Genomic DNA, 24,819 nt, shown 5'->3' with positions numbered 1-24,819 from the left:
CAGGCTCCCGATTGCTCTACTGTTTTCAACCTGCCTGGAAACAAACAAGGCTCCACAGAATTGTAACAAATACGGGCTCCTTTGGAGGGACAGCTCCAGAGGCCAGTGTCGGAGATTTGTTCTGACCCCCAGGACTCCTCCTGCCTGGCTCTTTCCCATGTTTCTCAGGGGCTTCTTCCGTGATGCGGGGACATTGAGGCAGAGAGGTCTTTTCTGGGAACAATGGCCCACAATACGGCTGACACCATCTAGTTAGTCATCTTTTTTTTTTTTCAATATATGAAATTTATTGTCAAATTGGTTTCCATACAACACCCAGTGCTCATCCCAAAAGGTGCCCTCCTCAATGCCCATCACCCACCCTCCCCTCCCTCCCACCCCCCATCAACCCTCAGTTTGTTCTCAGTTTTTAAGAGTCTCTTATGCTTTGGCTCTCTTCCACTCTAACCTCTTTTTTTTTTTTTTCCTTCCCCTCCTCCATGGGTTTCTGTTAAGTTTCTCAGGATCCACATAAGAGTGAAACCATATGGTATCTGTCTTTCTCTGTATGGCTTATTTCACTTAGCATCACACTCTCCAGTTCCATCCACATTGCTACAAAAGGCCATATATCATTCTTTCTCATTGCCACATAGTATTCCATTGTGTATATAAACCACAATTTCTTTATCCATTCATCAGTTGATGGACATTTAGGCTTTTTCCACAATTTGGCTATTGTTGAGAGTGCTGCTATTAACATTGGGGTACAAGTGCCCCTATGCATCAGTACTCCTGTATCCCTTGGGTAAATTCCTAGCAGTGCTATTGCTGGGTCATAGGGTAGGTCTGTTTTTAATTTTCTGAGGAACCTCCACACTGTTTTCCAGAGTGGCTGCACCAATTTGCATTCCCACCAACAGTGCAAGAGGGTTCCCGTTTCTCCACATCCTCTCCAGCATCTATAGTCTCCTGATTTGTTCATTTTGGCCACTCTGACTGGCATGAGGTGATACCTGAGTGTGGTTTTGATTTGTATTTCCCTGATAAGGAGCGACGTTGAACATCTTTTCATGTGCCTGTTGGCCATCAGGATGTCTTCTTTAGAGAAGTGTCTATTCATGTTTTCTGCCCATTTCTTCACTGGGTTATTTGTTTTTCGGGTGTGGAGTTTGGTGAGCTCTTTATAGATTTTGGATACTAGCCCTTTTCCGATATGTCATTTGCAAATATCTTTTCCCATTCTGTTGGTTGCCTTTTAGTTTTGTTGGTTGTTTCCTTTGCTGTGCAGAAGCTTTTTATCTTCATAAGGTCCCAGTAATTCATTTTTGCTTTTAATTCCCTTGCCTTTGGGGATGTGTCGAGTAAGAGATTGCTACGGCTGAGGTCAGAGAGGTCTTTTCCTGCTTTCTCCTCTAGGGTTTTGATGGTTTCCTGTCTCACATTCAGGTCCTTTATCCATTTTGAGTTTATTTTTGTGAATGATGTGAGAAAGTGGTCTAGTTTCAACCTTCTGCATGTTGCTGTCCAGTTCTCCCAGCACCATTTGTTAAAGAGATTGTCTTTTTTCCATTGGATGTTCTTTCCTGCTTTGTCAAAGATGAGTTGGCCATACGTTTGTGGGTCTAGTTCTGGGGCTTCTATTCCATTCCATTGGTCTATGTGTCTGTTTTTGTGCCAATACCATGCTGTCTTGATGATGACAGCTTTGTAGTAGAGGCTAAAGTCTGGGATTGTGATGCCTCCTGCTTTGGTCGTATTCTTCAAAATTACTTTGGCTATCGGGGCCTTTTGTGTTTCCATATGAATTTTAGGATTGCTTGTTCTAGTTTCGAGAAGAATGCTGGTGCAATTTTGATTGGGATTGCACTGAATGTGTAGACAGCTTTGGGTAGTATTGACATTTTGACAATATTCTTCCAATCCATGAGCAGGGAATGTCTTTCCATTTCTTTATATCTTCTTCAACTACCTTCATAAGCTTTCTATAGTTTTCAGCATACAGATCTTTTACATCTTTGGTTAGACTTATTCCTAGGTATTTTATGCTTCTTGGTGCAATTGTGAATGGGATCAGTTTCTTTATTTGTCTTTCTGTTGCTTCATTGTTAGTGTATAAGAATGCAACTGATTTCTGTACATTGATTTTGTATCCTGCAACTTTGCTGAATTCATGTACCAGTTCTAGCAGACTTTTGGTAGAGTCTATCGGATTTTCCATGTATAATATCATGTCATCTGCAAAAAGTGAAAGCTTGACTTCATCTAGTTAGTCATCTTGTGTGATCTGTGTACTTGGTGCTCCCACAGATCTCCGTGAAAACTCAAATCCACATCATATCATAACTGCCTGGTCTTTCCACAAGAAGAATGTGAGTTTTGCGCGGGGAGAAAAAAAAAAGCACATTTCTTTTGTGTTTTTGTTTTCTGCATAGCCAAGTGCAGTGCCTTGAACAGAGGAAATTTGTAAAATGTATAGAAGGAACAAATGGACACTTTTCACGTTCAGGTTGAGAACGGAAGCCACCAATCTCTTATTTTAGTTCTTCATTGATTGATTATATTATAATATTGTTCTGTTTCTTATTGACAAGAGAGAACATCCTAATGCTTTCTATCGAGGGACTTCCATAGTACAAAAATTTCACAAAAGCTAATGGGAAATTAGGCCAGAGACAAAAGCCTTGGGTGGTGACCTGTTTAGATCGTCAAAGCAAGATACAGTCTCAAGGAAAAGGAGTATGCATATTTCATGTACACGGAACCATGTGGCTATAGTTATTTGCTTTAATGCAATTTATCACTGCAGGCTAATACTTTGTATGGATATACGTACTACAATTTGTCTATATTGGTGAATATTTGAATAATTCCCACTTTTAGTCTATTGTTTTCTTTGCTACCTAAGACTAGAACAGTGGATGGATTTCTCCAAAGTTCATGGATTTCTCCAAAGTAAGTCTGTAATACCAAACCGTTCTCTGAAGTGACTGAGCCCATGGATACCCTTACCGGGAATGTATAAGAGTTCCTGTGGCTCCAATGACATCATCAACACTTGTTACCCTGGCCTTCCAATGCTCACTCAAGTGGCTGCGTTGTGGCAGCTCACCGGGATTTTAATGTCCATAATCATGCTTACCAAGGAGAATAAACATCTTTCCACATATTTATTGGATATTTTGATATTTTCTTTTTTGAAGGATCCATTCAGTAGCTTTTGACCATTTTTGCTATTGATTGAATTGTTCTATTTTCTTCAGTTTTTGGTAGGGATTTTACATATACTGTGTAAGAGCCTTTTGCCAATTGTATGTGCTGTTTATATTTACTCTCATTCTATGGAATTCACTGTTTAGTCTTTATATTTTAAAATAAAACATGGATCCAGAAAGTCATCCAAACAAATAGAGAGCTTACTCAACTTTTTTTTTATCAGGCGAACACCTTTGCAATCACTGACCAGACCAAGGAAGAGAACTTGGCCAGCAAGAGTCCCTCTGTGTGTCCCTCCCTATCCCAGCCTCCTGCCTCCAAAAGTAATCACTATCTTAAATTGTACATTAATCTTCTCCTTCAGTTTCTTTTCAGTTTTATGTGACTTGTCTGTCCATTTGCTGGCCAATTCTTCATTAACGAATTTCTGAATTCCAATTCAATTGATCATCTCATTTTTAGTTAAGATTTTAACGTCCAGTTTAAACAATCTCTCATGTCCCAAGGATGTTGTGAAGACAATTTTTTTCATATCAACATTTAAAAGGTTTATCGTTCTGCCTTTCACAGTCAGGTTTTGATACTCAGAAACTGATTTTGCCGCTGTTGTTGTTTCGGGAGACAGGTTTTCTTTTGCCTCTACGGATATGCAACTTTGCAAGCGTGAGTTTTTGAAAAGTCTTTTGTTTTCCAACCGCTCTGCAAAGCCATATTTATCATAAATATGCCCCAGTGCCCATGTGTGCGTGGGTCTTTGGGGCTCTCTTCTCCATGTTGGTCTCTCTGAAACGTGGACCACTTTCACACTGTGGCTGCATGATGAGACTTGATATTTGGTAAAACAAATCATGTTACGTATTCGTCAAGAGAGTCGTGGCTATTTGTAAATCCATATTAATTTTAAATCCCCTTATAGTTTTCACATGCAAGAAAGGACACTGTTGGGATTGTCAGTGGGATTTCTTTGAAACCTAAGTTAGCATGGGGAGAATGGACATCTGCACCGCACGGAGTCTTCTAATCCGTGACAAAGAGCACCTCATCATTTGCATAGGTCTTTTAGGGTTATTTTAATAATGCTTGCAGTTTTCCATAGAGAGGCCTTGCATGTGTTTTGTTATATTTATTCTTAGGCTTTGATATTTTTGAAGCTTCAAAATGTGATATGTTTTTTATTTTTAATTTTTTTTGTTTCAATGTTTATTTTTGAGAGAGAGAAAGGGGTAGAGAGAGAGAGACACACACAGAATGAAGCAAGCTCCAGGCTCTGAGCTGTCAGCATAGAGCTCCACACAGGGCTTGAACCCACAAACCTCAAGATCATGACCTGAGCCGAAGTCGGTCGCTTAACCGACTGAGCCACCCAGGTGCCCCTGTGATATGTTTTTTTAAAATATTGCTAATTTATGGGGATGCAGTTTATTTGCTTACGTACCAAGTCCTTAACCTTATATTGAAGGTTAATTGTAACGATTTATCTGCAGATTAGTTTTGGATTTTCTAACCTAGAAAACTTTATAATTCATGAGAAATGACTATTTTTCTTCTTGTGTAATCCTTCTGTCTTTTGCTTCCTTTTCATTGAACTGACTGGAATAAGATGGCAAAGACACAATGGGAGAAGCTGTTCTTGTTTGGCTGCTGAGTGAGCAGGGATGCATTTAAATGTTTCACAACTGAGAAGTTTGAAGTTTCACAATTAAGTGAGAAGTTTGATTGTTGAATCCCCTGTGCATCTGAAACCAATGTAACATTCTGTGTCAACTATACTCAGATACAAAAAGAAGTTTGATAGCCTCATTAGTTCAATGAAATTTCTTTTTTTATGTTTATTTTATTTATTTTGGAAGAGAATGACAGTAAGTGGGGGAGGTACAGAGAGACCATGTGAGAGAGAATCCCAACACAGGTCTCAAACCCACGAACCATGAGATCATGACCTGAGCTGAAATCGAGAGTCGGATGCTTAACTGACTGAGCCACCCAAGTGCCCCAGGAATTTTGTTTTTTGATGCCTATTATGCTAAAAGGTTTTATTCATTCCCTGAATATTAAATTTTATCCAAAAATTTTTCTTCATCAATTAAAAAATTCCATGATTAGTATCCTTTATTTTGATAACGTGATAAATTCTGTTGATAGATTTCACATGTGCCTACCTTGAATTTCTGGACTAAATCCAACCTGAGTCTCACAAGTTCTGCGTCTATGCTCCTGTGTGAGATTTCAAGATCCAGTTTCTAGACCCCAATTTTCATTCCCATCATTGTTTAGTTATATTTCCTCTCTTAATTTCTTCATCAGTCTCACCAGGGAAGAACAATACAATTGATTGTTATTTTCAACAATCCACCTTTGACTTTTTTGAACCACTGTATTGTATACTATTATTTAATTAATCTCTGTTATTACGTGTTCATTTTATGCTTTACAGTAGGGTGGTGTTCATTCTTTATTCCTTTCCCAGATTCTTGAGAGGAATGCTTAGGTTATTAATCTTCAGTCTGTAAACTTCTGTCATATGCATTTTGGAGGCCGTGTATTTCCGTGTAAACACTGAAAAGCTATATCCCACCAGCTTTGACATGCAGTGTTTTCATTTTCTCCAATTCAAAATATTTTTCTAGGATTTGCAAGAATTTTTATTTGATTCATGACTTACTTAGAAAGTGCGTTTCTTGACTTCTACACATATAGGTATTTTCCAGCTCTCCTTCAGGTACTTATTCTTATCTCAACAGTGAATATGAATTAGGCAACTAGCAATGCCTCCACAATCACCATATCATGTAGATGCAAGTTAATTGGTCCAAATTCAAGTTCAGGAATGTTAGCCTATACCTCATCATATTCTCTATGACCACCACGAGTGGGTAAATTGTTGGCATCCATTTATAAGGCTTTATGGCTTCCCTAGATTGGATAGTCACTTCTCAGGGGTGGAACCAAAGTTCAAGAAACATTGTCATGGAGGCAGGGAGCACAGACTGAAGAGGGGACATATTCTGCCTGTATGTGAGGCACAAGATGGTCCCAGAGAGGAAAATAGAGCCATGGCAAGAGGTCACTGGAACCAGTGTGTGCATAATACGTTTCGTCCATTGTCTCATTTAGCTTAATAACTTCCCTGTAAATTATGGAAAACAGACATTGTCCCCACACTTTTCATATACTTGATGTGCCCAACACCCGAATACAAATGTTGTGTCCAACCTGAGAGAGCACGAATTGGATTAACAACAGAACTGAGGAAAGAAGTCTGAAAAATCCTGAGATTTGATGCTGTGTTTATCTGCTTTCTTTCTTTGCAGATCATATCTCTGCCAAAATTGTTCCACAATACCTTTCATTGTCAAATCATTCAATATCATGATGCGTGGTTTTTAAAAAATATTAGTTATTGCATAGCTTCCTTTTAAAAAAAGTGGGGATTATTTCCTGAGCTCATCCATGGACCCTACCCAGAGATTGGTCACACAGGCTCTCCTGCCCTGTTTGCTCACTGGATCAATGTTCCAAGATATTCTGTACTCAGAGTGAACCCCTGACAGTTACTTGAAGTACACAGTCATGAACCGTGTTCTTACAAACCTTCAGTAATCATTATGGCATAGGACTTATCAAATATACAAACCAATCCATGTATGCACAATAGGCCGTTGATGATTTCTACACAGGGTTCACCTATGAGAAATGGTCAATCTCCTGGGAGGCACAGCCCATCGTCTTGCAACACAGCCTAGAAAAACTCCTCAACCATTGTATCTTTAGATATTTTTTAAGCATCTCTTAGTGTGCTCACAGGGATAGTTTTTGCCTTCCACAATCTTGCTTTACCGATGCCTTCAGTAATACAGGATACCCAGAGCTGACTGGCAGAAATGTAGTATCTTCAGGAACAGCCAGCTAGTAGAAGTGGGGGCAGTCGAACAACCCTCTTAAATAACTAGGCAAATGTTTGCGACTGTTTACCCAGACTGTCCCTGGATTTCATAAATGCCAACTACTGAAAAAGGGCAAACGCCACAGACTTCTGATGGGACATGATAAATGCCTACTGATAATGGGGAAGAGACAGTCATGCAGCAGTTATCCAGGATCATGTATTCCAGAAACTCCTCTTTGCCAGCAGCTTTCTGAACGCATTCTTCATGTCTCTATTCCTGAGGCTGAAAATGAGGGGGCTGAGGAAAGGGGTGATGACGGTGTAAGGGACAGCGATGAGTGTGTCATCTCCTCCCGAGCCTTCTGGCTTCAGATAGACAATAGCCGCGAAGCCAAAGTGGACGATGACCACAGTGAGATGAGAGGCGCAGGTAGAAAAGGCCTTCTGCTTGCCCTCGGCTGAAGGGATCCTGAAGACAGTGGACAGAATGAAAACGTAAGTGGTGACGATGAGCAGGAAGGTGCCCGTCAAGCCTGACACCGAGATCATTGTTACAACGAGTTCGGTGAGGTCGCTGTCTAGACAGGACAGCCTCACCACGGCCTGCATGTGGCAGAAGAAATGGTGGATGAGGTTGGGGTTGCAGAAGGAGCCCCCGAATATCAGTGCAGTCTCTGTCACAGAGATAAGGAAGCCTCCGGCCCAAGCAGAGACCACCAGCTGCCCACACACCACATTGGTCATCAGCAGTGGGTATCGGAGAGGGTGGCAGATGGCCAGAAAGCGATCGTATCCCATCAGCGTGAGGATGATGCAGTGAGTGCCACCAAGTCCCAGGAAGAAATACATCTGCAAGCCACACCCCGGGACTGAAATGCTTCGCTTCTCAGTGAGCAGGTCTGCCAGCATCTTGGGGATGATGGTCAGCGTGTAGCAGGTCTCGGAGAAAGAGAGGGCACGGAGGAAGAGGTACATAGGGGTGTGGAGAGATCTGTCCGCCCAAGTCAGACCCAGGATGGCCAGGTTACCTGTGAGGGTGAGAAGGTAGAGGCCAAAAAAGAGCACGAAGAGGAATGTCCGCACGTGTGGGTACGAGGAGAAGCCCACAAGAATGAATTCTTTCAGGACTGTCTGGTTGGCCTTCATTGTGGCAAGTCTGAAATGTGAAAGAAACAACAAGTAAATATTCAACTCTCCATTATTCTTGGAAGGTTGTGGTGTGAATAAGACAGATGATCAGGGAGTTACGATGACCAGTTGATTCTTCAATTTGTGTGGCAAAACACCATGTGTATGTAGCTTATGTGATTTTCTAATTTTTAATTCATTTGTTATACCTTTATTCAGTGACTAATTCCTGATCATTTAGTGCCTGACAGAAGACTTTTTATGGTTTATTTTTAAAGAGGAGTTTATTGGCTGATAATATCATAAGGGGAAAAATAGTCTAATTGATGCCTAGATAAAGGATATTCACATGCCTAGGTGTGCTACATTTGGAGAAGACTCTGAATACTAAAAGAATTAAAGTAGCTAATAGACAGAGTCAGGGTCTGACAAAGCAACTTGCACACAGAATATTGTTTGTAAATATCCAATGGGTAAAGATTCATAGTGGGTTTGTTAGTAATTTTGGGACCAAATGTAGACAATGGCTTATAATCGTAAGGATGGCCAAAGTCATGAACTCTTCTTGGAGGAGACATTTAGGTCCCATATATGAAAGAAATAAAAAACATGCTCCCTTCCCTGTACTCTGAGGAGAGGGAAGATTGGATACTCCAGGACCCTCCGGATTAATAGCGATTCATTAGAGTATGTGGATGGTACCGATAAACAGACTTTTTATCCAAATTCGGTGCAGGTGCAGCTGAGATTTTCCCATTCCTTCAGTGCCATGCTCAGATTCCCAAAAAGGTCAGCCCTCGAATTCTACAGGTTCTTTGATATTCTGCATCTCTTTTAATCTCATCCTCCTCTGAAATCTACAATATGCTGCTTTTCCGTGCATTTGACACATTCCCTCAGCCTTGTATTATGTTGATCCATCGTGTTTCCTCTGCCACATGTCAATATATTTAATAACTAGCATTGACGGGCTCTACGTTTTGCTAGTTTCCTTCTAATGTTGGTTGGCTTTATGCATGACCACGTGGATGAGAAGTGTGTAGGACAGCTGTGGAATGTGTATGGCAGCTGAGATTATTTCCCTCTTTTTAGCAAGAAGAGAGCTGTGTCTAGGAAGGGGCATATTTGTAGTGGGAAGCCAATGTTTTGACTGAATTGTACATTCTTACAATTTATCTTTTTTTCTCCTCCCGTAAAGAGTCTACGGTCACAGATCTCTGTATGTCTCCGAGCGCTAATATGGAGCAATTTCAGAGGGTAATGATTCCCAATACACGTGCACGGATAGGTTAGGGATCGCAAAGAGGCTGAATCTAAAACAGTTTCTGTTTTACCTTGTTATTCGGCATCGGGCAGAATGTTGAGCCTGGAGATAACAAGTCTTTCCAGTCCTAAGCAGATATGGTGGAGGCTAAGATTAAGCATTCCGTCAGCAGAGTCAAGCTGGTCACCAACAGACAGAAGAAGCAGTGGGAAAATGGGCTGAATCATTATTATTATTTTTGAAGAAGTTCTGAACTATAAGTCAATAGTGTTAACATATAAATCAATATGCATAAATACAAAAATAAACATAATGGCAAAATTATAACATTTCACAATGAAATATGCAGCCATGGGGACTCTCGCTTTGGGATCTCTTGATTCTTTAGTCCTCTTTGCCCTGACATGACTTCCTTCTTCCTCAGTCTCCCCTGACATGTGACTAATCCTTCCCTCCATCCTTTCTCCTTTCCTGTTTCATGTTCCCCCCCCACCGTGTCCACACCCCACCTTCCATAAGTGAGTAATTATATCCCCAAAAAGACGAGAGCATTATTTTGCCTTCCTGCCTAAGGCTGTATTCTGAATCACCCTCGGACTTCCTTCTGAGGCCTTTTAGGCAAACCTCCTCAGCATCCAAATGGAGCATGAAACTCCTTGGGATGCCCACCCACTCTTGCAGATTGTTGTTCCACTTTGCCCTGAAAGAGCCTTGTGAAAACTCGAGATTGTCTCAGAAGACCGTCTCCCTCTCAGAAATGCTAGGTGCCAAACGCCTTTCCGTTATCATGAGCGATTGTGAAGATTTCCTGCCTCAGTAGAACACTGTACACAGTGACGTTTCCAAATTCTCTAGACTCTCCACAGGAATTCTGTCAGTAGAGCAATTAGACGGATAGTGGAACCAAAAGATTGCCTAAGTACCCCAAAGTGGGTGAGAGGAGAGAATATTGGCAAAGCGATTGTTGTTAGTACCTGGGACCCATGGGGCAAAATTGAAGCTCTTTGACACATACGAATTGCGGGATGGTCTGATTCCACACCATATGCCATATCCCCTCCTAAACAGCCAGGGAGGTTGTGTTCCAATCCATCATTTCATTCAGAAACATTTTGAAAATGCAAGGAATCAGTAGTACACATTCCAAGACAGCCTTCCTTACTTAATCTTCCCTTACTTGTGAGTTAATCGCTTACTTGGTGAATCAGCTGTAGTAGAGTGTGAATTTCAGAATCTCCCTCTACTCCTGGCATATTTGAATGTGTGTATATGTGTTTAGGGGCGTGAGAATATTATACCCCACTCTACCCTCGAGTATGTCTGAAGTTGTCCCCAAATCAAGTTGTATCAAATGTAATTTGCAATATGGATCCACTGAAAAATGAAATACACACCCTTTCCAGAGTTGCAGAGAAATGGTATTTGGAGAAAGTGCAGGGACAATTAATCATGAGGAAAACAGCCTCCAATCACTAAAGGGTTTCCTACCTTGTGTCTGTTTTCAGTGCCCCAAAGCCAATTCAGTGTTAGGGTTCTATTCTTCCACGATGGTCTTCACAGTGTGGGAAGCCTGCTTTGTTCTTCGTTCAGAAGACACAGAGATCCACTTAGTATAAAAGCCATTGTCTAAGAGCCTGTGGTTTTAACTTTATCGCTGCTAGTTGAGTGACCTTAGCAAAGTCCTTGTGCTTTCTGGATCTAAGTTTCCCCAGCTGGGAAGTGAGGAAAAAGGCCCCGATTTGGCCCAAGCTTCACCTTCCTGTGGCCCTAGAGTTTTCCACATGAGCTGTGAGGCTGGGCCACACGTGCCACCGTGTGTCTCTACCACTCACTCATCACAGTGGTTAAGAACCTTTTCTTCCACCGGTTTGGAGATATTGTCTGAGTATCATTAGCACTTGTGGGTCCTCAGCTCTAGAGGTTTGGCTCTGGTTAGGAGACCCTAAGGGATTCCTCTCTTCTTGCATCAGAGGGAGCAGGAGAACTTTGTGACTCAACTTTGTCATTTTCTCTCATTAGTTCCAGGGCTGTTTTGTAACATGTGACCAGGAAAACTCTGCCTGGAATCTCTGGGGATTTAAAGCTTGCAGAGTTCCTATCTAGTCCATGCTAATTCCTCAGTTTGTTTGGCAGGGAGGGGACTGAACTGCATCCCTAATGTTTTTCCCGTCCCTCACAGTCTGGCCCTCTCATCATCAGTTCCACCCCTGGGTATTTAGGGCCTACAACATTTGAAGACTGTACTCTGAAGGAACTCAGAGAATTACAAGGAATGGTCTCTTCTTACCACAAATTTGTACCTTGGTGGGAAAAGGTGATGGAGTCAATCTGTTTTCACTACTCCACTTTTAGAAATTTTTTTTTAAAAAATTGGCCATCCTAGTGTTGGTGAAGATGGGAAGTAGGGGAACTCATAGACCATTGTTGGGAATGTAAAAATTATACGATGTTTTAAAATTTAGCCAAGTATTTTGTGAATTTCTTAGCATCTTCAATCCATTCGAATTCAGAGAAAGTGGCCTCTAATCACATTTCTCTGCACCGCCCTCTAAATACAACTAAAAAGTATGGAAATATCCCAAGAATCCTAAAATGACTCTGGAGGAGGCATCATGGAAAATGGGTTCTCCAGGGGTCTCAGCGCTTGAAGAACACCACCACAGTGGGTTTCCAAGGATTTCTTTTTATCCTCCATGAAGTCCAGCTGGGGCGTGGAGAGGCCCTGCAACCTGCAATCAGCAAATGTCCATAGGCAAACGTAAAAGGAAGGAAAATAAAAAAATAAATAACTAAACGCACAGATGTTCTCTCTGGCAAGGGACCAAGAAAGGCAAATCGCAACAGGGACTTAGTAGGAAGACCCACAGCCAATGGCAGCTGGGACCCTATTGGCTGTACCTGCCGCGTCAGCCCCCACCTCACCCCAGCAGCCAGGCCTCATCTGCCCACAACAGCATCACCAGCTGGGCGTAGGGGCATAAGTAACCTCCCCGAAAACTCAACTAAGAAGAATCATATTTGGAGCGTCCACACAAACCACAAGAATTCTTGTTAAGATTTTATTTTAATTCTAGTTCATTAACATACAGGGTTATATCAAAAATATTCAATGAAATTTAGATGCAACACTGTTTTGCCCTCTTACATCTTCCCTTTTAAAATATACTCTTAGGTTTCTCTGTGACCTTGTCTGATATATGTGCACAAAAGCTATTTATTTATTTATTTGTTTGTTTGTTTATTTATACGTCTTTGATTGATCTCCTTAGCATACTTCTCTGCAACACAAACGTTTATTCGTTGCTTTTTAAAATGGTTTTAACATGTTTTTTGTCCAAGAGGAGATCTGATTCAATGTAGAATTATCCCTGAATGAAAGTGGTGCCGATTACCTTATATATCAGTGAATGACTTTTTTGGGGGGAGGGGAGCGGGACATGAGACAGCTCAGGATCAATTTAGTCCAAAAAATTTTTTTAAGAAAATCAGAGCTGCTCACTTCTCTGAATTCCTTCTAAGTTATATTTCTTTGATAGCCAAATGATCTATCATCAAAAGTTATTTTTAATAATTTATCAAAGTATGATTTTATCAGTTCCTTTTTCTACTTCCTCCAAAACAATGATGTGCATTCTATGTGACTCGAATAAATATTCTTGTCGACCATGAACATTCGTTTTTTCAGTTTCTGAAAAGTTTAACATCATAGGGTTTTCTAGTTATTATACAATGATTATCAGTTTGTGATTGTTTATCTATTAATTACAAACACGCTGCCTGACTTTATGTATTCAGAAGTCTGGGGAAATTAACAACACTGCTGATTTCTATTACCTTGGTCAGTAGATTTTTACTGAAAGCCTGTGAGCTTGCCGCACGCTGTAGCCGTCTATCTGTTTATCCCTCTCTTTGCCTAGATGTGAAAAGGTCCGAGATACAGGTTTCACTCGGTAGATTTAGGAAATGTTGTGATGACACAGAGCTGACGGCAATAGTTGTCAGACCCCAGAGTACAAAGCCCTTCCCCATTCGTCCCACTTAGTGCCACCGAAAAGTCTGGGCATTACAGACAAGACATTCCGAAGGGTATGAGCAGCTGAACGCTGCTGAAGGGTAAGAGCAGCGAGGGGCTTTGTGACATGTTCTTTGAAAACCAGATTCCGACTGTTGCTAATTTATGGGGATGCAGTTTATTTGCTCATGTACCCAGTCCTTCGTCCCCTATTGAAGGTTCATTCTAATGATTGATCTGCAAATTAGTTATGGGTTTTCTAACGTAGAAAACTTGATAATTCGTGAGAAATGACTGTTGTTCTTCTTGTATAAACCTTCTGTCTTTTGCTTCTTTTTCACTGAACTGTCTAGAATAAGATGGCAAAGACACAATGGGAGAATCCTTCTTGTCTTATTCGTGAGTGAGGAGGGATGCGTTTAAATGTTTCACAACGAAGTGAGAAGTTTGGGTGTCAAATCCCAACGCTGTGCTCCCGAAACCAACATAACATAGTGGGGCAACTGCACTCAGATACAAAAAGAAGTTTGAGAGCCTGATTAGTGTAAGGATCTTTCCCTTTTTTTTTTTGTTTAACTATTTATTTGAGAGAGAAACATAGTGAGTGAGAAGCGGAGGGGCAGAGAGACAGGGAGAGAGAGACACCCGTGAAGGCTCTGCACGGTCAGCACGGAGCCTGACACAGGGCTGGAACCCTCGAACCTCGAGACCATGACCTGAGCCGAAATCAAGAGCTGGACACTGAAACAACTAAGCCACTTAGGCGCCGCAGGAAATTTCTTTTGATTCCTATTTTGCTAAAGTTTTAATTCATTTCCTGAACGGGTATTACATTTTATCCAATAATATTCTTCATCAATTAAAGTAATTACACGATTAATATCCTTTATTTGGGTAACATGATTAATTCTACAGCTCTATTTCAAATGTGCCAAACTTGCATTTCTAGACTGAATCCACCTTGAGTTTTACTTACGAGTTCTGCGTCTATGCTCCTGAGTGTGATTTCCAAATCCAGTTTCTAAATGGTATTGGCCCAAAACCTGAGTTGGGGGTGTTTACTCTTCTGTGCCAGGGAACGTTTTGGGTACATTTGGAGTAACAACCACTTTAAAAGTTTGGCAGAATCTCCTGGTGAAGCTGAAAGTTTCCAGAGGTTCGTTTGTTTGTTTGTCTGTTGTTAATGTAGAATGTATTAATTAAAATTCTCTTTCTTGAGATTTAGACAGCTGGTTTCCCCAGGTCGGCTTTAATATGTGATCTCTAAGAATTTTCCCACTTTGTGTAAGTTCTCAAAGCCATGATCATGAAATCACTCACAGCAGTGTCTCATCTTTTAGGTGGGTGTGACCAGAGAAAAGGTTTACCTCCTGGAAGCCACAGCCCAGTGCCTTACAACATTGTTTTAAAAAAATTCCTTAACCATTATATCTTTAGATATTTTTCAAATGTTTATTTATTTGAGAGAGAAAGGGATACATAGTGAGGGGGACAGGGGAAGAGAGGGAGGGGGAGGTAATCCCAAGCAGGCTCTGACATGCCAGCATGGAGCCCGATGCTGGGCACAAACTCATGAATCATGAGATCATGACCTGAGCTGAAACCAAGAGTGGGATGCTATACCAACTAAGCCACCCAGTTGTCCCTGCATCTTTAGATATTTTTAAGCATCTCTTAGTGTTATGGCCACAGGGGTTGTTTTTGCCTTCCACAATCTTGTTCCTCCAATGCCCATTAATTGTGCAGGACGCCCAGTGGCCGACTGGTAGACAGCTACTATCTTGAGGAACAGCCAGTAGAAGCAGAAGTAATTGAACAACTTTCTTAACAAGTAAGTAAGTGTTTGTGATGGTTTAGCTCCCAGACTGTGTCTGGTTTTCCATGTGCCAACCTCTGGTAATAGGTCAATGGCAAAGGCTTCTCCTGACGTCACACGATAAATGCCTGCTGACATCAGGGACCAGACAACCATGCACCTACAATCCGGGATTATGTATTCCAGAAACTCCTCTTTGCCAGCAGCTTTCTGAACGCATTCTTCATGTCTCTATTCCTGAGGCTGAAAATGAGGGGGCTGAGGAAAGGGGTGATGACGGTGTAAGGGACAGCGATGAGTGTGTCATCTCCTCCCGAGTCTTCTGGCTTCAGATAGACAATAGCCGCGAAGCCAAAGTGGACGATGACCACAGTGAGATGAGAGGCGCAAGTAGAAAAGGCCTTCTGCTTGCCCTCGGCTGAAGGGATCCTGAAGACAGTGGACAGAATGAAAACGTAAGTGATGATAATGAGCAGGAAGGTACCCGTCAAGGCTGACACCGAGACCATTGTTACAACGAGTTCGGTGAGGTCGCTGTCTAGACAGGACAGCCTCACCACGGCCTGCATGTGGCAGAAGAAATGGTGGATGAGGTTGGGGTTGCAGAAGGAGCCCCCGAATATCAGTGCAGTCTCTGTCACAGAGATAAGGAAGCCTCCAGCCCAAGCAGAGACCACCAGCTGCCCACACACCACATTGGTCATCAGCAGTGGGTATCGGAGAGGGTGGCAGATGGCCAGAAAGCGATCGTATCCCATCAGCGTGAGGATGATGCAGTGAGTGCCACCAAGTCCCAGGAAGAAATACATCTGCAAGCCACACCCCGGGACTGAAATGCTTCTCTTCTCAGTGAGCAGGTCTGCCAGCATCTTGGGGATGATGGTCAGCGTGTAGCAGGTCTCGGAGAAAGAGAGGGCATGGAGGAAGAGGTACATAGGGGTGTGGAGAGATCTGTCCGCCCAAGTGAGACCCAGGATGGCCAGGTTACCTGTGAGGGTGAGAAGGTAGAGGCCAAAAAAGAGCACGAAGAGGAATGTCCGCACGTGTGGGTACGAGGAGAAGCCCACAAGAATGAATTCTTTCAGGACTGTCTGGTTGGCCTTCATTGTGGCAAGTCTGAAACGTGAAAGAAACAACAAGTAAATATTCAACTCTCCGGTATTCTTGGAAGGTTGTGGTGTGAATAAGACAGATGATCAGGGAGTTACGATGACCAGTTGCTTCTTCAATTTGTGTGGCAAAACACCATGTGTATGTAGGTCACGGGATTTCCTAATTTTTAGTTCATTTGTTATACCTTTATTAGGGGTGCAATTACTTATCGCTTGGTGGGTGACAGAAGACTCTTTGTGGCTTATTGTTTTAGCAGACTTTATTGGCTGGTAATATCATAAGAAGATAAATATTGTAATTAATGTCTAGATAAAGGAAATTCAGGTGTTTGAGGTCGGCCAGATTTGGATCAGACTCTGAACATAACACAATTACCAAGTAGCTAATAGACAGACAGAGTCAAGGTCTGACAAAGCAGCTTCCACACAAATATTGTCTGTAAATATCCAATGGGTGAAGATTCATAGTTGGTTTGTTAGTAATTGGGGACCAAATGTAGACAATGGCTTATAATCGTAAGGAAGCCCAAAGTCATGAACTCCTCTTGGAGGAGACATTTAGGTCCTGTATACGAAAAGAAATAAAGAACAGGCTCCCTTCCCTGTGCTCTGAGGAGAAGGAAGATCGGATACTCTAGGACCCTCTGGATTAATATTGATTCATTACAGTATGTGGATCGTATGGACAAACAGAGTCTTCATGCAGGCTCGGTGCGGGTGGAGGTGAGATTTTGCCCATTCCTTTGTGCCAAGACCACTATCTCAACAACATAAATGCTAGAGGTTCTACAACTTCTTTGATATTCTGCATTTGATGTAATCCCATACACCTCTGACATATATTGGACACATTCCCTCAGCTTTGTATTATATTGTGTTTCCTCACACACATGTTAATATATTTAATAACTAGCATTGAAAGCTCTACTTTTGTCAAATTAATTGTAATGTTTATTGGCTCAATTCTTGACAACGTAGATGAGAAGCCGAGGAATTTGTATGGCAGCTGAGATTATTTCTCTCTTTTTAAAAATAAGAGGGTTGTGTCTATAATGTGGCATATTTGTAGCTAGATGCCAACTGTTTGGATTTAATTGTACATTCGTTGCATTTATCTTTGTTTTCTCCTTCCGTAGAGAGTCGATGGTCATAGATCTCTGTATGTCTCCGAGTGCTAATATGGAGCATTTTAAGAGGGTAATGATTCCCAACATGTGCACAGATAGGTTAGTGATCGCAAAGAGGCTGAATCTAAAACTGTTTCTGTTTTACCTTGTTATTCGGCACTGGGCAGAATGTTGAGCCTAGAGACAACGAGTGTTTCCAGCCTTAAGTAGATTTGGTTGAGGCTAAGTGTAAGCATTCCGTCAGCAGAATCCAGCTGGTCACTGACAGAAGAAGCAGTCGGGAAAGGGTCTGAATCACTATTATTTTGAAAATGTTCTGAATTATAATTAGACAATTTTTACATATAAAGAAATATAAATAAAATAAATATGATATAATTTTAACCTTTTATGATGAAAGGTGCAGCAGTGTGAACTCTATCTTAGGGATCTCTTGGATTCTTTAGTCCTCTTTGACCCGACATGACTTCCTTCTTCCTCAGCCTCCCCGGACATGTGACTAATCTTTCCCTCCACCCTTTCTCCTTTCCTGTTGCATGTTTTCCCCCCCTGTGTCCACACCTCACCTTCTATAATTGAGTAATTATCTCCAAAAAAGAAGTCTAGAGCATTATTTTGCCTTCCTGCCTAAGGCTGTATTCTGATTCACCCTCGGACTTCCTTCTGAGGCCTTTTAGGCAGACCTCCTCAGCATCCAAATTGAGCATGAAACTCCTTGGGATGCCCACCCACTCTTGCAGATTGTTGTTCCACTTTGCCCTGAAAGAGCCTTGAGAAAACTCGAGATTGTCTCAGAAGACCGTCTCCCTTCTCAGAAATGCTAGGGCCATACACCCTTCCGTTATCACTGAGCCATTGTGAAGATTTCCTGCCTCAGTAGAACCCTGTACACACTCACGTGTCCAAATTCTCTAGAGTCTCCACGGGAACCCTGTCAGTGGAGCAATTGGATGGATAGTGGAACCAAAAGATTGCCTAAGTACCCCAAAGTGGGTGAGAGGAGAGAATATTGGCAAAGCGATTGTTGTTAGTACCTGCGATCCATGGGGCAAAATTGAAGCTCTTTGACATACGAATTGCGGGACGGTCTGATTCCACACCATATGCCATATCCCCTCCTAAACAGCCAGGAGGGTTGTGTTCCAATCCATCATTTCATTCAGAAACAGTTTGAAAATGCAAGGAATCAGTAATACATATTCCAAGACAGCCTTCCTTACTTAATCTTACCTTACTTGTGAGTTAAACACCTGCTTGGTGAATCAGCAGTAGTAGAGTGTGAATTTCAGAATCTCCCTCTACTCCTGGCATATTTGAATGTGTGTATATGTGTTTAGGGGCGTGAGAATATTATCCCCCACTCTACCCTCGACTATGTCTGAAGTTGTCCCCAAATCAAGTTGTATCAAATGTAATTTGCAATATGGATCCACTGAAAAATGCAACACAACCCTTGCCAGAGTTGCAGAGAAATGGTATTTGGAGAAAGTGCAGGGACAATTAATCATGAGGAAAACAGCCTCCAATCACTCCAAGGGTTTCCTACCTTTTGTCTGTTATCAGCGCCCAAAGCCAATTCAGTGTTAGGGTTCTATTCTTCCACGATGGTCTTCACACTATGGGAAGCCTGCTTTGCTCTTCGCTCAGAAGACACAGAGATCCACTTAGTATTAAAGCCATTGTCTAAGAGCCTGTGGTTTTAACTTTATCGCTGCTAGTTGAGTGACCTTAGCAAAGTCCTTGTGCCTTCTGGATCTAAGTTTCCCCAGCTGGGAAGTGATTTGGTGCCAGCCTTAGCTTTCTGTGGCCCTAGAGTTTTCCACACGTGCCATGATCTGATTCTACCACTCCCTGAATCACAGCGGTTAAGAACCTTTTCTTCCACTGGTTTGGAGATATTGTCTGATTATCATTAGCACTTGTGGGTCCTCAGCTCTAGAGGTTTGGCTCTGGTTAGGGGACCCTAAGGGATTCCTCTCTTCTTGCATCAGAGGGAGCAGGAGAACTTTGTGACTCAACTTTGTAATTTTCTCTCATTAGTTCCAGGGCTGTTTTGTAACATGTGACCAGGAAAACTCTGCCTGGAATCTCTGGGGATTTAAAGCTTGCAGAGTCCTATCTAGTCCATGCTAATTCCTCAGTTTGTTTGGCAGGGAGAGAGTTAGTTGCATCCCTCATGCTTTCTCCTCCCCCACATTCTGGGCCTTTCATCACCAGCTCCCTCCCTGCTCCCCCCACCCCGCCTTGGTAATTAGGAAGGGCTCAAGGTTTGAGAACTGTACTCTGAGGGAACTCAGAAAACTATATTGAATGTTATGTGCTCAAAAAGAATTTTTACCTTGGTGGAGGAAAGATGATGGAGGCAATTTGATTCAACTACCCAACTATTAGAACGTGTTTTTAAAAAAAGATTGGGTATCCTAGTGTTGGAAAGGATTGGAAGTATTGTAACTCATAGACTATTGTTGGGAAATTAAAAATTATAAAATGTTTTAAAATTTAGTCAGGCGTTTTGTTAATTTCTTAGCATCTTGAATGCATTCACGTTCAGGGAAAGTGGACTTTCACATTTCTCTGCACCACCCTCTAAATACAACTAAAAAGCGTGGAAACATCTCAACACTCAGAAAAGGGCTCTGGAACAAGAATCATGGTGAATGGATTGGCCAGGGGTCTCAGCGCTTGAAAAAACCACCACAGAGGGTTTCCAAGGATCTCTTTTTTATCAAACCCCATGAAGTCCAGCTGGGGTGTGGAGAGCTCTGCAACCTGCAATCAGCAAATGTCCACAAGCAAAGGCAAAGGCAAACGAAAAAAATAAAAGCACAGATGTTCTCTCTGGCAAGGGACCAAGAAAGGGGAGGCCACACAGGGCCATTTTAGGGAGACCCACAGCCAATGGCAGCGGGAACCCTACTGGCTCTACCTGCAGTGTGAGGGCCCACCTGACATCAGGGAGCCAGGCCTCATCTGCCCACAGCAGCATCGCCCAGTGGCGTAGGTAACCTGTCCTCCATCACGCACATGCGCGCGCACACACACACACACACACACACACACACACACATGTCCTGGGCCACAAGACAAACCACAAGAATGTTTTTAAGTTTTTATTTTAATTCCAGTTCATTAACATACAGTGTTATCTTAGTTCAAGTGTACAATACAGTGATCAAACACACCCATCCATCACCGGCTGCTCATCACAGCAGGTGCACTCTTTAAGCTATTCGACTGCAAGAAATGTAAAGGGAGGGAAATTATGCAGAGGACATTCTGGTTCTCTAACCATGTTAGTTTCAACCTGGAAATCAAGAACAGAAAGACGGTAGGAAAATCTGTAAACACAAGGAGGTTAAACAATATGAAGCTGTCCGTGCTCATAAAGAAGAGGTCAGTAGAAATGAAAATCGTTCGTAAACTGTTGCAAAATGAAATGACAACATATCCAAATGTGTGGGTTGCAGCTAGAGCATCCTGAAAGGGTATTTATAGCACCTTAGAGGAGAAGAGAGGTCTCTATGAAATGACTTCAATTCCTATCTCAAGAAACTAGAAAAAAATAAAATTGATCCCCAATTTGATGTATGGGCTCATTGCAATCCTTTTAAAATCCCCTCCCAATTTTTTTTTTATAGAGAACAACAAACATATTCTAATTTACATGTAAACCAGCAAGTTCTTGCATATATGTAACAATCTTAAAGAAGAATCAAATGGAAATCATTGCGCCCAATATTAAAACCTACGTCATGCCTACATTCATCAAGATCGCGAGATACTGGCAGAATGTATTCCAGTCTGACTCCACTTTGTGGTTTTCTGAAAGCTTTTATACTTTACCCCTCACCCCCCTTCCCTTCTGCCACACAGCTGGGCAAGCTGATACGAAACCAGGGGCTCTGCCCTCGGGTGCCTGCAGGGGTTGAAACCACACAGTTCTGCGTGGGGAAGCTCACCCTGCATTCACTCCCGAGCCATCACAGACATGACCAGCCCGTCTCCTTCCGCTGGCCACGGTCGCTGCAGTCGGCCTGGGCAGTGCCCTTTACATTGAGAGCTTTCCTTACATTTCTTTATGTATATGGTTTGTTAAATTAAAATCACCCCATATATCACGTTCCATATTGCATATATTGATATTTTCACTCCGTTCCTGGTAGTGCTTTAAAAAAAAGTATTCGATGTTATTTAAATGCAATAGTGTTTTGCTATCTTACATATTCCATTTTAAAATATATTCTTATTTTTCTCTGTGTACTTCTCTGATATATGGGCACAAAAATTGTTTGTTTGTTTGTTTATTAATACGGTTTTTATTTGATGTCCTTAGCATACTTCTTTGCAACAAAAATGTGTTTGGGTTGATTTTTTAAATCATATTTTGTGTCTAAGAGGGATTCTGATTAAATGTGATATTTTTCAATGTAAAATTATCCCTGAATGAGAGTGGTGCTTTAAAAATTATGTCATATACCAAGGAATAACATTTTTTTGCAAAAATGAGACAGCTCAGAATCAAGTTTATTCCCCCCAAAATTACTTTAAAAAGCAGTGCAGCTAAATTCTCTGAATTCCTTCTAAGTTATATTTCATTAATAGCCTATCATCAAAACTTATTTGTAATAATTCATTGGAGTGTAATTTTATCAGTTCCTTTTTCTACTTTCCCCAAAACATGATATGGATGCTATTTGACTTGAAAACATATTCACTGTTGATCATTAACATTCATTTTTTTCAGTTTCTGAAAAGTTTATCGTAATTGGGTTTGCCAGTTGTTACAAAATGATTATCAGTTATGATTGCTTATCTATTAATTGCAAACACGTTGCCCAGCTTGATGTATTCAGAAGTTTGGGGAAAATAAAAACCCTGTTGATTTCAATCACCTTGGCCAGTAGATTTTTACTGAAAGCCTCTGAGCCTGCAGCAGGCTCAGCTACAGCTATCTATCTGCTTATCCCTCTATTTGCCTAGCTGTGAAAAGGTCCCAGATACAGGTTTCACTCGGTAGATTCAGGAAACGTTCTGATAACACAGAGCTGAGGACAATAGTTGTCAGACCCCAGAGTAGAAAGACCTTCCCCGTCCTTCCAACTTAGTACAGTTGAAAACTCTGGGCATTACCGAAGAAGACACACCTGAACGCTGGAAAGGGTAAGAGCAGCTCGGGGCTTTGGGGCCCAAAGCACAATATAGTGACAAGTTCCCTGGGTCTTGGTGCCTAAGTCCCCCAGTCTTAGAGCTGCTGGAGTCCACAACCTGGAGACAGTAATCAGACCCCCTCCAAGACTCACCAACCAACCAATAAACACCCCTGCTGCTAATTCCATCCATCTTCTCTACTGTCTTTCTGGTCTTTATTTATTTCCGTGCCCATCTTTGTTATTTCCTTCCTTCTGCTGTCTTTGGGTTTAGTGCGTTCTTTTTCTAGTTCTGTCGGGTGTCAAGATAGGCAATGTATTTGTGATCTTTCTTCTCAAAGAGGGTTATTTATCATTATAAATTTTCTTCTTACAGGTGCTTTTGATGCATCTCAAAAGTTTGGGATTGTCATTTGTGGCAAGATATATATATTTTTGTGTTTCTCTTTTGAGTTGTCCTCTGACCCACTGGTTATTCAGAAGTGTGTTGTTTAATTTGCATTTTCATAACTAATCAAACTGAGTTCAAGACCTGGGACTTTTCCATCTTTCAGGAAGTTCCTTGGTGCCCTTGTCCAACCAGAGCCACAAGGGCCATCAGGGGGGTGATTTCTACAACACTTTCTGTTCTTTGAATTCAGAAACGGAGACATGGTGTGCGAATGGTGTTGCTTATGGCTGCTTTCACTTGCCTAATGCTCTGAGATTTTCCATGTTGTTTCCCCTTTATTCCCTTTCACTTCCGGGTTTTAGTTCTTGGCATGCATATTCCACAACTTGTGTATGTTTTCACATGCTCACGGTCATTTGGGCTGCGTCTCGTTTTACAAAGTGTAGCCGCGCACTGAAGAAAACGTTCCCAGACGCTTAGACTGAGTGGATGTGCAGGGCTGCCTCTGCCAGTGAAACACAAATAACAGCCAACTGCACATGGTCTCTATTTCATGTTCACCAGGTATAAACACCAAAGAATGTCAAAGCATGGGAAGAAACCACAAGGAGCCTCCAGACATAGACCAAACACACATCTGGTGTTTGTGTGAAAGCGTGCAGGGAAGAGGTGCAGTTTCAAGGACTGCTAAGTAATCACAGTGTGCCTCTTCCCTAACTGGCTCCTGGGAGATCAGGGGACTCTGGATCTCACAGTGCTATTGTGTTCCACGGCCTTGAGAGCAGAACATCGCCGACGTTTCAGCAGTTACCCCAAATCGCTTTCCCAGGGCTTACAAAACATTCTCTGGAAAGAACTCCACGCATAAGTACGAATTAAGCATCTCAACGTATTCATACACGTCTTTGTGTGGCAATACGCTCACTAGGTCTCTGTTCAGCCTTGTAGAAATTGGCATTTCTTGCTTTGTTGAGGATTCGTTGACCATCTCGTTGTGAGTCCATCTTGGGCTCTCTACTCTGTTCCGTTGTCCTGTGTGTCTGCTTTTGTGCCAGTACCATAGTGTCATGTGGATCACAGCTTTGTAATACAGCTTGAAGTCCGGAATTGTATGCCTCCAGCTTTGGTTTTCTTCTTTCAAGGTTACATTGACTATTCGGGGTCTTTTCTGGTTCTCTACACAGTTTAGAATGATTTGCTCTAGCTCTGTGAAAAATGCTGGCATTGTTTTGATAGGGATTGCAGTGAATGTGTAGACTGCTTTGTGTAGTATTTCACATTGTTTGTTCTTCCAATCTGTGAGCATCGATGTTCTCCCATTTCTTGGTGTCTTCTTCAATTCTTTCCTAAGATTTCTATAGTTCTCAGCATCCTCATCTTTTATCTTTTTGGTTAGGCTCATTCCTAAATATCTCATGGTTTTTGATGCAATCATACATGGGATAGCTTTCTTGATTTCTCTTTCCGTTACTTCATTATTGGTGGGTAGAAATGCAAAGATTTCTATACGTTCATTTTACATGCTGTGACACTGCTGAATTTTAAAAAAAAATTTTTTTTCAACGTTTATTTATTTTTGGGACAGAGAGAGACAGAGCATGAATGGGGGAGGGGCAGAGAGAGAGGGAGACACAGAATTGGAAACAGGCTCCAGGCTCTGAGCCATCAGCCCAGAGCCCGACGCGGGGCTCGAACTCACGGACCGCGAGATCGTGACCTGGCTGAAGTCGGACGCTTAACC

At 41.9% G+C, this 24,819-nt stretch overlaps 2 protein-coding genes across 2 annotated transcripts; both read right to left on the bottom strand.

The window, feature by feature from the left end:
- Positions 1–7,294: 7,294 nt before the first annotated feature.
- On the bottom strand, positions 7,295–8,230 carry LOC125155087 (olfactory receptor 10X1-like). The gene has a single exon (XM_047839876.1). It carries the CDS (start codon positions 8,225–8,227, stop codon positions 7,295–7,297), a length of 933 nt encoding a protein of 310 aa, XP_047695832.1. The 5' UTR covers positions 8,228–8,230.
- A 7,244-nt stretch (positions 8,231–15,474) lies between these two features.
- On the bottom strand, positions 15,475–16,410 carry LOC125155086 (olfactory receptor 10X1-like). Its single transcript, XM_047839875.1, has one exon. The coding sequence runs from the start codon at positions 16,405–16,407 to the stop codon at positions 15,475–15,477; it is 933 nt and encodes a 310-aa protein (XP_047695831.1). The 5' UTR covers positions 16,408–16,410.
- Positions 16,411–24,819: the final 8,409 nt, after the last annotated feature.

This window comes from Prionailurus viverrinus, chromosome F1 (genome assembly GCF_022837055.1).
Source record: "Prionailurus viverrinus isolate Anna chromosome F1, UM_Priviv_1.0, whole genome shotgun sequence".
Taxonomy (NCBI): domain Eukaryota; kingdom Metazoa; phylum Chordata; class Mammalia; order Carnivora; family Felidae; genus Prionailurus; species Prionailurus viverrinus.
Note: the sequence above shows the minus strand (reverse complement) of the source record. Positions and strands in the feature narration are given on the sequence as shown.

Excerpts from the sequence above, each read along its gene's own strand:
- LOC125155087 (XM_047839876.1), bottom strand. The coding sequence starts at position 8,227 with ATGAAGGCCAACCAGACAGTCCTGAAAGAATTCATTCTTGTGGGCTTC.
- LOC125155086 (XM_047839875.1), bottom strand. The coding sequence starts at position 16,407 with ATGAAGGCCAACCAGACAGTCCTGAAAGAATTCATTCTTGTGGGCTTC.